This window comes from Aegilops tauschii, chromosome 1, assembly GCF_002575655.3.
Source record: "Aegilops tauschii subsp. strangulata cultivar AL8/78 chromosome 1, Aet v6.0, whole genome shotgun sequence".
In the NCBI taxonomy this organism is placed as follows: Eukaryota; Viridiplantae; Streptophyta; class Magnoliopsida; order Poales; family Poaceae; genus Aegilops; species Aegilops tauschii.
Genome location: NC_053035.3, coordinates 32,342,691 through 32,359,169, shown reverse-complemented (window position 1 = coordinate 32,359,169; position 16,479 = coordinate 32,342,691). Strand labels below are relative to the sequence as shown.

The following is a 16,479-nucleotide window of genomic DNA, read 5'->3' as shown; positions in this document are numbered from 1 at the left end:
TTAAATCCTCCTCCGCCACCACGGTTCCATCCTCCCTCCTCAACTCCTTAATACGGTTCGCTTTTTTCCTCGCCGAAGCGACAGTATGATAGAACCGTGTGTTCCTATCTCCATCTAGCAGCCACCAAACATGTGCTCTCTGCTTCCACATCGTGTTCTTCTTCTCCTCCAGCTCATCCACCACACACCTAAGTCTAGCTTCCTCCTCTATTTTTTCCTGCGAAACTCTCGCTGCCATACACCGTTCCAGCTCCGCTTTAGCTTTTTTCAGCTGGCCCTCCACTGCCCCGACCACTTCTCTGTCCCAAGTCCGCAGCTTCCCAGCCACTTCTCTTAAAGCATGCGCTACCCCTCCGTCTCTCCTTCCCCAGCTTTGCTCCCATGCTTCTCTGATGACATCCTCACATCCCTCCTCCTGTAACCAATGGGCTTCAAAACGGAATCCATGGTCTCCACCTTTCCAGCTCCTATCCGCCCCTTGCGTCCACACAATCACCGGCCTGTGGTCCGAGTGCCGTGGTGCACCATTCACAACTGTAAAATCTGGGAACTTCTCTTGCCACCTGTCATTTGCGGTTGCCCTATCAAGCCTCTCACATATGTACGAGCTCAGATCCTTGCTGTTCCATCCACCAAACAATTACAAAGTGTATCCTACACAAGACCAAACCACATTTATTCATTCCAGGATAAAAGAGAGGCTCCAAACAGAACCTGGGCCAAGCCCAGCCCGTTCGAGAGCAGCCCAAGTTACACATCCGTGAGAACTGGGACAAGAGGAAGGAAAGACCTACCTCCGCCGCGTCCGCCGTCACCGCCACCCCTCTACCACCACCGACCTCCCACTCCCAGCCGGGCCGGCGACCATGGCGGACGCCGCAGGTGCGACTCCCCTCCTCCCCGGCCTCCCGGACGAGATCGCCATCTGGGAGATCCTCGTCCGCCTGCCCCCCAAATCCCTCCTCCGCAGCCGCGCCATCAGCCCCGCATGGCGCCGCGCCACCTCCACCCGCGGCTTCCTCCTGTCCCACCACGCCCGCCAGCCCGCCCTCCCCCTCCAGTACACCCACAGCAACGTCGCCGACGGCGGCGAGTCCCTGGACGTCGTCCCCTTCAACCACCGTGCAGGGGTCGCCGCCGCCGACCGGTTCCAGTGCGTCGCGAGGCTGAAAACGGCTCCCGTCCTAACGAGTTCATGCGTCCGTGCTCCTCGCTTCTATCTCGAGGCCTCCTGCGACGGCCTCCTCGTGCTCTCCATCGAATTTGACGACATCTGCATCTGCAACCCGGCAACTCGACAGTACGCAGCTCTCCAGCAGGTTCGTGGATTCAGGCCCGTGGAGTTGTACCCCCACCCCTCTACCGGTGACTACCAGCTGTTGTTGTACCAGGATGAAGATCAAGGTGCCATCTACATTTTCACAGTAGGCTCTGGCCAGCCGCCGAGGCACATAGGGTGCCCTGACCCGAACGAACTGGAAGATTGCCCCGGACTCCTGTTCCATGGTAGCCTGTATTGGTACATAGGCAACCGGATAATGGTATTCGACACCACCGCCGAGTCGTTCCGGCAGATCCGTGCTCCGGTGGCCAGTGACCACGCCCGACTATTTGAGATGGGTGATATGCTTGGTGTCTCGTCTCTTAATGATGAGGAGACAGCCATTGATATCTGGGTGATGCGGGACTACCAAGGCGAGGTCTGGGATTTCAAGCGTCGGATTGACTTGCCGGCCGCAGAGATCAGGCACCAGTGTCAATGTTCTCTCTCTGAAGAGGATGTGATGGTTGTGCCTGGGGACGGTGAGTTGGTCGTGCTGGTCGGTTGTAATGGCTGGCTGTTTCAGGTTGATGTCAATGGCAAGTTGATTGCTAGTTTCCAACCCAGAGGCCTCAATTATACTCTACATGTGCTCAAGCAGACTCTTGTTCAACATACCTTTTTTCTGGCACTAGAGGGTTATGTTGTGAATGCCTCGCCTTTTATCTGACCAAATGATTATGTTGTCAGCACTTAGAGGGCTGTTCAGTCTGGTGGTGTTTCTTATCGGCCTAGCTCTCCGTATCCACATGAGCTGCAATATGTATGAACTAGATCCCGGTTATGCTGTCAACTCGTAGCCCTTCATCTGAGAGCTGTTGAGTGTGGTGCTGTTTCTTATCAGCCTAGCTCTCCGTATCAACATGAACTGCTGTATGTATTAACTACTAGATCCAATGTTCTGTTGCAATCCATTCCTTTTCATGATTCCATTGCATCTGGTTAGATATTGAAATGTACTGTTATAATTCTGCCTTTGCGTTGCATCATTTGGTATTGTATCAATTACTTCACTTTAGCTGCCAACCACTAATGCTTCATGTGGTGTTTAATCTTAAGATAAGCTCGAGAAATGAAACTTGTGCTGAGTAGCAGAAGAAAGGTTATCATGGTCAGGCTCAGGTCCCAGATTGTGCTCCCCTTTTGATTCTGTAAATGCCAGCCATGCTCTTTTTTTCCTTTACCGGCACAATGATTATGAATTAGGTCCACTATGAGCCTTGTTTCTTTTTTGATGTGGACAAGTTATGATCAAGAAGCTCTGACTGTTTCATGGTTGTATGAAATTTATACTCGTTAGAATATTCTTTTGGGCTGAAGTGGCGAGCATGTTGATGCTAAAGTTATTGTGTCATTTTGGTCAGCGGTCGAAATAGTGCCTATCGGTCTGCCTCATGTCTCCGTTTTTCTCTGAACTGAAGAATTGCCTTGGTATTTTATCGAGTCTTCTTTCTTAAAGATCATCCAGTGGTTTTCTTGATAACTAAATATTTGGTCAATATACATCAGTTTCCTGTTTCTAAGTATTTCTAGCGGATGATTAAATGTGGAAGCTGATCCTCTCAGTTTGTTCACTTGCTACTTTCACCTGATTGCCATTGGAGCTTGGAGCATTGCTCGTTAAATTGAATGGCATGATTGCATTATATTCAGTTTTTCAATGAAATGTTATGTTGCAATTCATTCATTCTTTATGTGTCCATCTCGAATGCACCGATACTTCAGGCAACTAGCGAATCGGTATCGGATACCGTATCCGATACCGATACTCCGCTCATACGCCCCTGATACGTATCCAAGGAGTATCCATGAATAAACGATTTAAAACAATTCAGATACCTGAAGGATACTTTTTCAGTTCGTTTTGGATACGGCCCAGCCCATCTAAGAGACCACTGAGCCCAGTTAAGAGGCAGACAGCAACCCTAGTACCCCAATGCTCCCTTCCTTTCCCTCCCAGTTTTCGCTCCTCTCTCTCGAGCTCACACCAGGCGGCGGCTTGTGGCTGCGTACCTAGCAGCTACTCACCCAGGGCCGGCGGCAGCGGCGACTAGCCGGCGACGAGCTGCTACTCCTCACTAACGCCTCCTATCACGCAGCAAACAAGCATGTACACTTCTCTTCTCCTTTTCTCCTGCCCAGCCAAGCTCATCCCCTCTTCTTTCTCCTCTGATCTGTGAAGATCTCATTTTTCTCATCAGATGGCTCCTCCTGCTGAACCTCCTACTGTACCTACAAATCTAAGGGCACCATTGTGGATCCATGTTCAAATCATAGAGAAATCACCTGGAGGGGGGCAACACTAAATGAAAATGCGACTACTGTGGTCATGAAGCTTTGAGTAGCTACTCTAGAGTTTCTGCTCATTTGCTAAAGAAGACAGGGAACCATGGAATCCATGCATGTAAAAACGTCACGGTTGACATTCTGAATCCTTTAAAAAAAATAATAAATAAATAGTAAAACGTATCTGTATTGGCACTTTTTCAAAATGACGAATTTACGTATCCGTATTGGTCCGATACTGATACCCGTATCCATATCGGTGCATTCGAGGTGTCCATCACTCCATTGCATCTGGTTAGGTATTGAATTGTTCTGGTATAGTCCGCCTTTGCTGTTGCATTGTTTGGGACTTTGTCATGGTCAGGTTGAGGTCCCAGATTGTGTTCCCCATGACGCAGTCTTCACACAGTTTTAGCTCTCAGCCATGTTCCTTTTTCTCTGTAACTGGTGCAAGGCCGTGTTGAGTACGACATGTATTACATGCCATTCTTGCAGGGTAATTTGCTCAGCTTCTCACATCACTTGCAGGCTACTCATGGTTAATTATCTGTTACTTGCATCCCCCTTCTGGCATGTGTGATAAATATACCTACCGGGGACAAAAAACATTGGAGTGTGTGTGGTTATAACTTTTACTATAGATTTAGTATACAAGTTTAGCAATCTCATACCAATTCTTGATAGTCGATAAAAGGAAAAACTAATCAAATTTTGGTGCTACTTCACGATATGATTTGGGCACAAACCCATAGAGATGCAATGTGTGTTTATAGTATTATTTTGCTTACTGGAACCTAATGATGTGTCGTATAAATTGGCAGTATGAATGCCAGGAATTCTGAGAATCAATTCTTGGTGTCATGCCTCACCATTGGTTAAGAGTATATATCTGTTATCTCGTATTTCAGTTCTAGTATTTGGGTACTTTTGACTCAGCTCTGAATTTCATTCTTTTTCAGGATATGAGAGATGATACTTCCCTACAACTTGTGTATTTTAGGAAGCATAAAAGGAAACACAAGGAATAAATGTTGTGAATAACGTGCACAAGCCCAGTGAGCACAATCCACCCGGAAGCATGATACTAACAGATTATCCAAAGTGATCAAGAAAGCTGCAGATCTGGCTGGCTCAGCAGGCAGAAGGTATATATGATATATATATGGATGTTAAAATATGAAATGCACCTACCTTCTGTTGTTCGCAAGTCTATATATGGCTGAGATGTTGGAGTTCCCATAGTAAGGATGTTTGTTTGAGTGACTATTCTGGCTTTAGATATCAATAGTATGTAGCAAATTGATAACTATATTGTAGATAGTTACAAAACCAAATTATCATCAAGTATATGCAAACTTACTGCATGTACTTGTTTTAGGGCGAGCCTGTACAGATTATTATCCATGTCTTTGTTATGATCAAAGTATTGATATATTACAATGACCCTTGATGTTTGGCATCCGATGTTCCATGGCCCAATGGTGCAAGACCGTAAATCGATGGCCTCATGCTATTGTCTCTGTGGTTAGTTTTGTTGGGACCAAGCCTAGTAGTTAATGCACTTCATCTTCTTGTGTATATGAGACCAGAAACTTAGCCACCTCCCTTTTTTACTTAGCCAAATGAGGCCTTAATGATGTTTATTAGAGCAGCAAACCAGTTGACTAGTGAAACAAGAAAGCAATGTACAACAATCTAGTTAAAGATCAACTGCTTGGAACATATATACAAGAAGCTTTAATCAACCTACGAACTAAAAGGTCCAAGTAGCTAGAATTTTCTAAGTAATCATCATGAATCATAAACACCAAAAAGAAGAAACTTACCAGCAGATTTTGTTAATTATATTATTTTATTTTTCGGGAAACATGGTAGAGGTTGTTGACGTCCTTGGTCTTCTTGGCTAGCCGTTCAGATATACGGGTCTCCAAATTGTTGTCGCTTGTTGGTCTCTACTTTTCCACTTGAATTTGTGTCTTCTGCTGATCTTGCATTGATGGATCATCTTCATCATCCTCACTCACCCCATCATTATCCTCACACTCATTATCAACATATTCATTCTCTTCGTCGTCATCCTCACTCTGGGTGTGTACATACTCATTCTCTTTATCATCTTTCCTTTTTCTTTTCTTTTATTACCCTTTGTAACAACATAAGAAGTTTTCTTGTTTGAGCCGAGACGCCTTATTTTCAAAAAATCAGCACAAGCAGCATTGGGTCCATCCATGATTGGATCCTCTTCATCCTAATTCAACCACTCCATTATTGGATTTGTTTCAGCAAACATTGTTGTATCCATTAACAATGCACTTGGATCAATTTCTTTATCTACATATCTCTCCTTGTGTTGATCTACTTCTCCATGTATCTTCAAGGTTTGAATAGTAAACCACGTAAATTATTTCTCCTAATTTTTATACATGCAAGGATAGTACAAGTTAGAAAGTAAAATGTGTTGGTTTATACCTTTAGGTTATAGCGGACAGACACTAGCTTGTGCAGCTGTCATATAAAAGACTATTTCTTTGCTTTGTGTGCACGAAAGCAAAAGTGCTCCAATTCCTCTCACATCCACTAGATGAGACACACTGTGAGCAAATTCTTATTCCGCACTTCTGCCATGCAGGAACATCCCCTCTAAACTGAAACCACCATTGGGCTGCATGATATCACCAAATAAGTTTTTAGAATTGCAAACCGAAAGGAAAATGGACATCCTAAAACTAAAAGACCATGACTTACTTGGCTCATTCTTGCCTCAACTTCTTTTGCTAATTTGATCCCAAACCTCCCTTTGCACTCCGTAAACATACTTATTTCATTAATGGCTGAAAAAGTACTCTCTGTATCTAGTATCTTCTCTATGACATCTGTTAGTGAAGTAGCATAATCTGTATGGTTGTGATCTTCTTTATGACATCTGTTAGTGAAGTAGCATAATCTGTATGGTTGCGAAGGTTGATCTGGTCGATCAAGGACTGCAGCTGCATAACAATAGAGAAACATAAATAAATAAAAATAGAAAGGAGAAATATAAATTGCAAAGGTCCATTCATTTATCAATATCTGCAACCATAAGTGTATTTTGTTCCATTGCATCTATTCTCTTGGCCACCTTGTGTATAAATTAAGGTAAAACTTTGATGTAGGGCCAAGATGGGCTTCCATCCTCTGTATAGCGACCGTCATACTTTTTTTGAAGCTTTGTATTAGTATACTTCATTGCCCTATAAAGTGGCCTCAATACATTCAATACCCACTCCAAGGTCCACTAGACATTTGTAGACAAACACTCTTTAGCAAACATGTAACCCGGCTCATACCTCCATCCACACTTCTTCCAATCGTTAGAAACCACCCATTCTCTAAATTTATCTTTCGACAGATGGTAACTCTCAAGGAACATGAACACAATTCTAAAACGAGTGGCATTTAGAACTGTGTTCATGTTCATGTTTTAAGGATTGGAATTGTGTTCATGTTCATGTCTCTAAATGCCACCCATTTAGAACCGTGTTCATGTTCCTTGAGAGTTACTGTATGAAAAAAGTTAAATTTAGATAATTAATGGTTTCTAAGGATTGGAATTAGTGTCAATGGAGGTATGAGCCTCGCTACATGTTTGCTGCAGAGTGTTTGTCTAGTAATGTTTGGTGGACATCATTAGAGTGAGTATTGGGTGCGTTGAGGCTACTTTATAAGGCGATGAAGTATGTTGATACAAAGAAACAACACACTTTTTCTGGCTTCAGTAAAAGTATGATGGTCACTATACCAAGGATGGAAGCCCATCTTGGCCCTACATCAAAGTTGCATCTTAGTTTTATGCACAAGGTGGCCAAGAGGATAGATGCAATGGAACAAGATACATTTATGGTTGCAGGTATCGATAAATGAATGGATCGTTGTAATTTATGTTTTTGTTTTGTTTTTAATTCATGTTGCTTTATAGTTATATGCAGTTGCCGTCCTTGATTCATTTACACATTACCAGATCAACATTTGCTACCATATAGATTATGCTACTTCACCAATAGATGTCATAGAGAAGATATTAGATAAACAGAGTGCTCTTTCATCAATTAATAACATAAGTATGTTTAGGGAATGCCAAGGGATGTTTGGGATTTGATTAGCAAAACAAGCCACGGCGAGAATGGAGCCAAGTAAGTCATGGTCTTTTAGTTTTAGAATGTCCATTTCCTTTCGGTTTGCAATTTTAAAAATTTAAATGGTGATATCTTGCAGGCCAATAGTGATTTCAGTTTGGAGGGTATGTTCCTGCACTACAGAAGTGTGCAATGAGAATTTGCTTACAATGTGTCTCATCTAGTGGATGCGAGAGGAATTGGAGCGCCTTTGCTTTGGTGCACACAAAGCAAAAAAAAAAAACCCGTCTTTTATATGACAAGATAGTGTGTGTCCTCTACAACCTAAAGTTATAAACCAACACATTTTACTTTCTACCTTGTATTGTCCTCGCATGCATAAAAATTAGGAGAAATGAAATATTTCACTTGCTATTGAAACCTTGAAGATAGTTGTTGAAGAAGATCAAGAGAAATAGATAGATAAGGAAACTGATCCAAGTGCATTGCTAATGAATACAAGAATGTTTGAAGAAACAAATCCAATAATGCAATGGTTGAATGAGGATGAAAATGATCCAATCATGGATGGACCGATGCTGCTTGTGCTGTGTTTGAGAAAATAAGGCGCCTCAACTCAAGCAGGAAAGCTTCTTATGTTGTTACAAAGGGTAATAACAAGAAAAGAAAGATGAATGATGATGAATAGAATGAGTATGTAGACACTGAGAGTGAGGATGATGACGAAGGGAATGAATATGTTGATAATGAGAGTGAGGATAATGATGAGGTGAGTGAGGATGATGAAGATGATCCATCAATGCATGATCAGCAAGAGACACAAATGCCAATAAAAAAGGAGACAAAAATTCAAGTGGAAAAGTAGACACCAGCAAGCGACGGCAGTTTGGAGACCCGTAGATCTGGATGGCTAGCCAAGAAGACCAAGGACGTCAACAGCCTCTACCAAGTTGTTTCCCTAATTTTTTTTAGCAAAATCTGCTGGTAAGTCTCTTCTTTTTGGTGGTGTTTATGATTCATGATGATTGCTTAGAAAATTCTAGTTACTTGGACCTGCTGATTTGTAGGTTGATTAAAGCTTGTTGTATATGTTCTAAGTGGGTGATCTTTAACTAGCTTGTTGTACATTACATTCTTGTTTAACTAGTCGATTGTTCTGCTGCTATAATATAGATCATTAAGGCCTGATTTGGCTAAGTAAAAAGGGCAGTGGCTAAATTTCTAGTCTCATATCACAAGTGCATACACATTGTTGGGCTAACATAAATAAGATAGGACATCTTTTTTTTCCCCTCCTGTTGGTAAAATAGCACGGAGAAATCATGAACCTTGCTCTTCTATCCACCTTTTATATGCTTTTTCAAGCTCAAACTATATCTCTAGTAATCTAACATAATGCAAACTTTTTCACAAACAATCTGATCTAACTCAAGCCCTTTCAATTTTTTTGTTTTTTTGCTTGTTTCCTTTGTTTATGAAAGTTCACTTTGATATTAATATGTCCACAATTTTAGTTTTGAAATAGATAAGAAATCTTGTAGTTTAAGATTGTTTGATGTTCTAAACACATAGTAGACAGAATTCTAAGCATTCAGGTATAGATATTGTTTTAAAACGAAGTGAGTTGGGAAATTCTAGTTTGCGTTTGTGCTCACTGTGTACAACCCGTATTGTATTCTAATTGCTACTTATCACCTGTCATATTTGTCTTTTAAGTGATACCTAGCTGCTGCAATGCTAGTTGGAGCTTGTCATATTTGTCTTTTATGTGATACTTAGCTTCTGTGATGCTAGTTGGAGCTTGGAGCTTGATGCTAGTTGGGGCCTGGAAGCTTGGAGCTTTTTCAATGGAGCAAGACCTCTCTCTGTCCATGCTTTAATGGTTTTCTTTTGTAGCTGTTGTTTCAATGTCTTGCTTTGATGGTTTTCTTTTGGAGCTGTTGTTTCAATGTCATGCTTTGATGGTTCCTTTTTTTCCCAATCCACCCATGTGTTTTCCTTAATGTACCACACAACTATCTGTCTTGTTATTGTGTCTTGCGAATATCCTTTCATGTACCACGCAACTATTTTTCTTGTTGTAGTGTCTTGGCAATATACTGGATATTATCATGCGTTTTTCTTGTTATTGTGTCTTGGGAATCCTATGAATAGAAGAGACGCCAAAAGAATTACGGGACTAAATTTGTCACTGAATCTATTATCATGCTACTTTGTTTCTGTGTCTACTATGTTATTCTATATATTATGCCGGGTTCAATAATCCACTGTTACATGTATGTGCTCTATATTTGGTACTAAAATAACAATCGTTCTAGCCAAGATAGAGTTCCTTATAACCTGCTGGGTGTTCATCAGAGTTCCATGCAACCTGTTGGGTGTTCATCAGAGAGAGTAGCAATGTAACTAAACTAGCCACCATACACCTAGGGTGTGTTTGGTTGATTGGGCTGCACCTGGCTCGCAACCACCATGCAAATTTGTAGCTGTTTGGTAGACTGCACGCCTAGCTGGGCCTGGCCCGACTGATGCAAAATAGCTCTCCGAGCTGAAACGTAGGAATCGGGCGTTTCCCCGAGCCAGCCCCACGCCTGCACCAGTGCCCACACTTAAAACGAAACTGTATATGTGGTTGCCCCTAATATTTCTCGAAATTACTTCAAAATTGCCACCACCCGTATCACTCTTCCCTCTTTTCTATCTCCCCGGGATTGGTGTTCGTGATGTACGTACTGATTGAGTGTTTGCCTTCAGTTGCAGACTGACTGATCGAAGGTGGTCCGGTATTGTGTAGAATCGAACTTATAAATCTAATTCTTGGACTGAACTGCTCTCAGTAAAACTGAATTATGTAGAGCTGGAGTTGCAGAACTAGGTGCACATTGTCCTTTTTTGTTTCAACACTGATTACAGAAGGGAGTAATGTGTTAGGAAGAGATAGTTATTTCTTATTTATAGAGGCAGAGGTAGTAATTTCCTAGTACACCTCTATAACTTAACTGGTATGTTCTTTTATTTTTATTTTTGACGATAGCCTAACTGATCATCTTCATTCATGTTTGCCATTGCTTAGGCCTCGCATAGTAACACGAGAGTCGTTTCGGATAATCATTAGGGGCACAAGTATCGGATTGATTCAACGGTTCAAGTACAACGAGTGCGGCTCCAGGGTGTTGGTCCTTAGGAAGCACATGCACGAAATATCCCTGGCTATCATCGACAAGGCCAGGCCTCGCTCCAATAGGGTAACAGCAACAAGGGCACGGCGGCGGCGGCTCGTTCTAGTGGCGATAGTGGTTGTTTGGTGGTCTAGAGATTTCGATGTAATTTTTATTATGTTTTGTGGTGCTTTGTACTTCTAGTGAACTTTTATAATAGATTGTGTCTTTTCTGGGAAGAAAACTTTTTTGACAGGTACAAACTATTTTGTTTTCACTTAACCGCCTAAACTATTTGAATCAGTAGTACGTAGTGCTTTATCCCCTTACTATTTTTTTCTATTCATCTTACAATCTATACCATCAGCTTTTTATGACCAAGTTGAACATTTTGTTTCCTTGTTGAAAAAAAAATGTTGTTAAATCTCGCTTCAAAAAAAGTGTCTATCATTGCGGACGTGGAGTATGTGAACCCGAGAGCTCCAATGATCCCGGATGAACAATAAAATCTGAAAAAATAGTAAAAAATAAATAAATAAGTGATTTTTTGGCATGTAGAAAATCAGATTTTTTATTTTTCTTTTAACTATTTTTCGGATTGCTGTTCATCTAGGATCACTGGAGCTCGGGATCACATGAGTACTTTCGCTATCATTGCGTATATCATTATATCTTGCAGTTCAGCTGCTTACATAGCTGAAGTATCGATATGACCTTTCATGATCCCTATTCAGCTGCATTGCATGTACCTTATTCGAAAGCTTTGTGTCCATTTCCATGCTTTTTTCAGTTTGATTAATCTACCTTGATAGTGTTCTTCTCGTTGTCTATTCCTTTGATAATTCAAGTAGACTGTTAGAATATAGCAGTGCAATCTAAGGAGCACAAGATGCATACTTTGCTTGTAATGTTAGGTGCAGTGAGTCAAAGTGCCTTAAGATACTTCAGGGATAGGGTGTAACACCCAAAGTGTAAGGATTGTACACCGGTGCTATCTTAGCAGTGTCACATAGGACAAACGTTGAGGTGAAGGAGAGAGAAACCATAAGAAAAGGCTTGTCTTCTCTTATATAAGAGATGATCTTTTAGCACAATATGTCTCACCACATTTTTAGGAATAACTAGTTATTGAATATAAGACTAAGAGATAATCCATTGTAGACATATTTTTATTATCATCTCTAAATTACGTGCAAGACTTAAGATAAGACTGCATTTATCAACCATTCTACATGTCCTAAAAGACTCTTATTAAGACAAGGTTAATTATTCCTTAGAAAAAGACAAGGTTAATTATCAAGAGTCTTAGAAATGCTCTAGCTTGTGTTGGACTGCGCAATAAGGCTCCAATTTGAATGTCGTTTTCCATCGAAAGCACCCGGAAAATATACATTCATAAAAAACAGGTCATCTTCAACCAAGCGCTTGGATTCTCGTTTCTAGGTTGTTAAGTTTACGACCATTTCTCCGTTTACATCGGTATTTACGAAGGACGAGGAGAGGCACCGGCGATAGGACCACGGACCTAGCGGCGCAATGACTCGGACCGCTTGACGGTGGCTGGTCGGTGACGAGGCCGACGAGCTTCGCGGACCAGTATGCTTGCCGAATATGATTGGGCTGCTCCCAGCCAAGCCAGAGGCAGCAACTAAGTGGATCTTGGACTGCATGAAGTGGCGGACATCGGCCAGCCACAGGACAACTGCTCGAGAGAGTCGGAGTTCGAATTACTGGGTCTCGACATCCGTCGGTCCTCACAAGCACGGCGAGAAACTTGGACGAGGTATAGGCTTCGGTTGGAGGAGCAGAGGTCTAGTTACTTGGAGGGCCCCCAGCGCTTTAGAAATTTTTGAACTTGACTGTAATCCTTAAGTGTTTTGGAGTAATATACAAGAATTTATTCAAAAAAAAAAGTAACTTTTTTTGAGAAACCACCCTTAGGGCACTCTATTCATTTGAGAGTGGAATCGAGTCTGATCCGATTGTACAACGTCAATCAGAAACACAGGGGTTACATCAAACTGAGAAGAGAGTGCTTCCAAAGTCATCGCCTCCCTAGCACTATTCTACTCACAAAACAGAACTTAAACCCCTGCAAGTGGTGGACATCAGCTTTCATCTCCCTTAGCACTTGACCTGCTACTGAACGAGCGTCTTCCTTCATCCACTGGTTACACACGTTCTGTCAATCTATTTCAATTATCACCTACAAAAAGCTCTTCTCTAATGCCAACACGAGGGCATCTCTGCAGGCCAAAGTCTTGATAACCAGCGGATCCCTTATGGATTCGTACTTGGTGATCCTTCCAGCAAGAACCGACCCCTGGTCATCGCGAGCAACGACTCCGGTTCCTGCGAGCCCTTGTTGCACCGTTGTAGCCCCATCCGCGTTAATTTTAGTCCATCAAGTCTCCGTGGAGTCCATCGTGGTCGCACCCAAAGTTACCTGGAGGGCCGTTGACTACATGTATATGTATCAAAATATCTGGTTACAACTTAAAAAGAATGCACCTGTAAAATTGGTTATGATCTGATATTTTGTGACTGGCCTTTGTCTCATTTTGTGACTGGCCTTAGTATATGACCTTTGTATCCCTTAATACTCTCTTTAGGATCGGTTGTTATGAGGGAACAGCCTTACCGTGTGGGATTGCGAGATTGAACGGGAGGGGATCCTTTTATTTATGTACCTGGTGCTATGGAACTGTGACCGAGACTAAATTGTTGGTTCAGTGCCCTAGATCAGTGCACATATATCGTAGTTTTTTTTCGAAAACAGTACAGACGCAAAGCGCTCATATATACGCGCACGCACTCACCCCTATGAACGCACACACGCACACCCTACCCCTATGAGCACCTCCGAAAGACTGAGCCGGCATATCATCTTGAAATTTACGAAGTCACCGTAGCCACCCCGTCGTCGACGGGAACGTCTCCTCCCACTGGGTGCGCATCGTCGAAAATCCTGAAATAAATCCAGGAATAAATGCGAGCACCAAGACTTGAACCTTGGTGGACTGGAGATACCACAGTCCCTCTAACCATCCAACCACATGTTAGTTCGCCACATATATCGTAGTTGATACATGGATCTGCTCGAAACATGAGCTATCGTGCTTGGTCGCTTTCGGCACTAGAGTACCCAAGTGGCCTAGTTGGTAAGATTGTTTTTTTGTGCGTTGTTAAGCTTGGTAATTCACAGTCATCCACGACCAGAATATGTTGCTAGATGACCTGCCAATTAATTATTGACGGGAGATTGCACATATGAGCAGAGATTTTGATTTAGGACAGATCACTTGTGTATAAGAAGGCCAATGAGTTCACCCGCGACGCCACATCGCTCTGTCATCTGTTGATCTATGTTTGTCACGGGGGACTTCTTTTTGATCCCCTTGAACGCAACCTCGCATCTACCACCGGCGCCCTTGGCACCCAACACGAGATTCCTCGCGCCGACATAGTTCCCACCATCGAAACCGGGGCGAGCGTCGATCTCGAGGTCATTGGTGGCATCAACATAGGCCCCGAGGCAGATGTTCAACGTGCCTCCCTCGGGCGTGCCTTGGACGTCCTTGGCTAGGTTGTGGATGACCTCGGCGTTGTGGTCAGCGGTGTTACTTGCGATCTGCAGTGCGACGTTGGCAAGGTCGTGCTCGGTGGTGGCGTAGGCGCTCTTTGGGTCGACGTGCAACACTGCCAGGCACAACAAGGCGTTTGTGGTCTTCTTGCACGTCTTGACGAGGAGGGTGGCGTCGGCATTGATGGCAGGGAAACCAAAGGACACGGCGGCGAGCACAATAAGAACAATAGCTAAGGATCTTAATGTGCTCGCCATTGCAGTTTTCAGTTTGCACTTAGCTAGACGTTGTTGTGTTGGTGCACTGCATGTGACTCTTTCATCTATATGTAAGACACACGCAAGGGAAAATCCTTATGATACAATCCGCCTGAACTATGGTATATTTATTCCTTTTGCTACATCAAATGTAATAGCAAATTATAGCAAATTGAATTAATCTAGTGAATCAAATAGTGATTTAGTCACTTAAATGTACAATATACCAAAAAAATGTACTTGATACTTTCACTGAGTTTAGAAATCCCATCTTAGTATCTTTTATTTATGAAAGGAAATACAAATCTTCAAAAGAAATCTTACCAAACCAATTAATAAATGTAAAATTGTGCTCTCAATAAATAAGTAGTAAATGTACCGACATTAATTGTGGCAAATCAAGTACATTGTGATTTTGGTTCAGTGCTGATATATTTGCTCATCGATTGGGCCGTACGATTTCCCCAATGTACGGGTTTCTAAGTTTCTCGGCCCAGTTTTTCTGTTACATTTTTTTCTGCTCAAGTATTGATTTTGATGTTCCTCAAAAAAAGTATTGATTTTGATTTTTATTTTCTTGCTCATTAAAGGCAAGAAATACAAACTTTCATTTACGCTTGTCATGATATTTTAGAAAAACTGTTTTTTCTTTGCGGGGAGGAAAACTGGTTGTGCTCTTCAAAAATGGGTATCATTTGTTTAAAGTTATTAATCGTGTATTTAGAAAAACTTCAATGCTATCTTAAATATATTTGTTGTGTATGAAAAATATATTTGAATTTTTTAATGGGTATTTGGGAAAGTATTCAACGCTTATTTGAAAAATTAATGTTGTGCATTTGAAAAGTACAATGTCTATTTACAAAAAATATTCAACATATAATTGTATAATGGTCACTGTGTAACCAGAAAAATGTCAGTTGTTGATTTTAAAATGATTGTCATGGGTTTAAAGAAAACCCATATAGGGAACCAAACACACGTGCAACTGGGTGTCAAGCATGCAAAAGATCCCACAAAACCTTATTTTTCAGTATCAACTACATTATTATGTCCATATGGTGAAAAAATAATTAAAACAACAATAATAATGTCAGGCTGTTGCTGCTCCTACAACTAGCTCCAACCTAGTTTCACGTGTGTTTTGCCCCTTGCAGTTGCATGCGAGGTGCAACGCATGTAGTTTCCCGCGTGTCGTACTCTTGCAATTGCGTGTGGGTTGTAGCAGGTGGCAAAGACTTCTAGAGTCTTCCCTCTATATGGGCCATGGGCCAGCATGATGGGCCAGGGTGGAAACCTTCCTAGGGGGCCTTCGGCTGGCCTGCTTGGGCTAACAACCAGAAAGGTTAGGTACCTGGGCTGTAACACCATAAATGTCGTTCATCAGGTTACCTGTCATGTAGGTATTCTCGGCTGGGTATCTTGAAGTTTTTCCCTCTCGTTAGGGTTTCTTCTCTCGGGGGCGATCTACGCCGCCGTTGAGATCTAGCTTCGTCCCTCCTTGTTCTATCTCCTGGAGAGCTTGATTCGGGCCGAGCAAGGGGCAATCTGGCATCGCTACCCGGTCTTGATTGAGTCTCGCGGGAAGAACAAGGTTAGGGTTTCACTACAAGAAATATGTCAACTAGTGACCTTCTGGCAGTGACCCTGGAAGAATTGGTCATAGATCTATGACCATTTGAGACCAATTGGTCAAAAGCTGTTCGGGGGGCTCCAAACGCTAAACTATATCGACCATTTTGGTCAGAAAGGTCGTAATTT

At 42.3% G+C, this 16,479-nt stretch overlaps 2 protein-coding genes and 1 long non-coding RNA gene across 4 annotated transcripts; 2 read left to right on the top strand and 1 right to left on the bottom strand.

The window, feature by feature from the left end:
• Positions 1-737: 737 nt before the first annotated feature.
• On the top strand, positions 738-2,251 carry LOC109748684 (putative F-box protein At1g12855). Of its 2 annotated transcripts, XM_040391375.3 has the most exons (2): positions 738-1,319; positions 1,392-2,251. In XM_040391375.3, exons 1-2 carry the CDS (start codon positions 867-869, stop codon positions 1,989-1,991), a joined length of 1,053 nt encoding a protein of 350 aa, XP_040247309.1. In that variant the 5' UTR covers positions 738-866; the 3' UTR covers positions 1,992-2,251. The 2 variants fall into 2 exon arrangements, with proteins under 2 accessions (XP_040247309.1, XP_020163296.1); XM_020307707.4 differs by having other exon boundaries at positions 738-2,251.
• A 4,854-nt stretch (positions 2,252-7,105) lies between these two features.
• LOC120965797 (uncharacterized) lies at positions 7,106-9,934 on the top strand. The gene is made up of 3 exons (XR_005758819.3): positions 7,106-7,776; positions 7,859-8,703; positions 9,514-9,934. It is a non-coding gene; the product is annotated as an uncharacterized lncRNA (long non-coding RNA).
• A 4,134-nt stretch (positions 9,935-14,068) lies between these two features.
• Positions 14,069-14,726, bottom strand: LOC109748685 (pectinesterase inhibitor-like). The gene has a single exon (XM_020307708.2). It carries the CDS (start codon positions 14,716-14,718, stop codon positions 14,176-14,178), a length of 543 nt encoding a protein of 180 aa, XP_020163297.1. The 5' UTR covers positions 14,719-14,726; the 3' UTR covers positions 14,069-14,175.
• Positions 14,727-16,479: the final 1,753 nt, after the last annotated feature.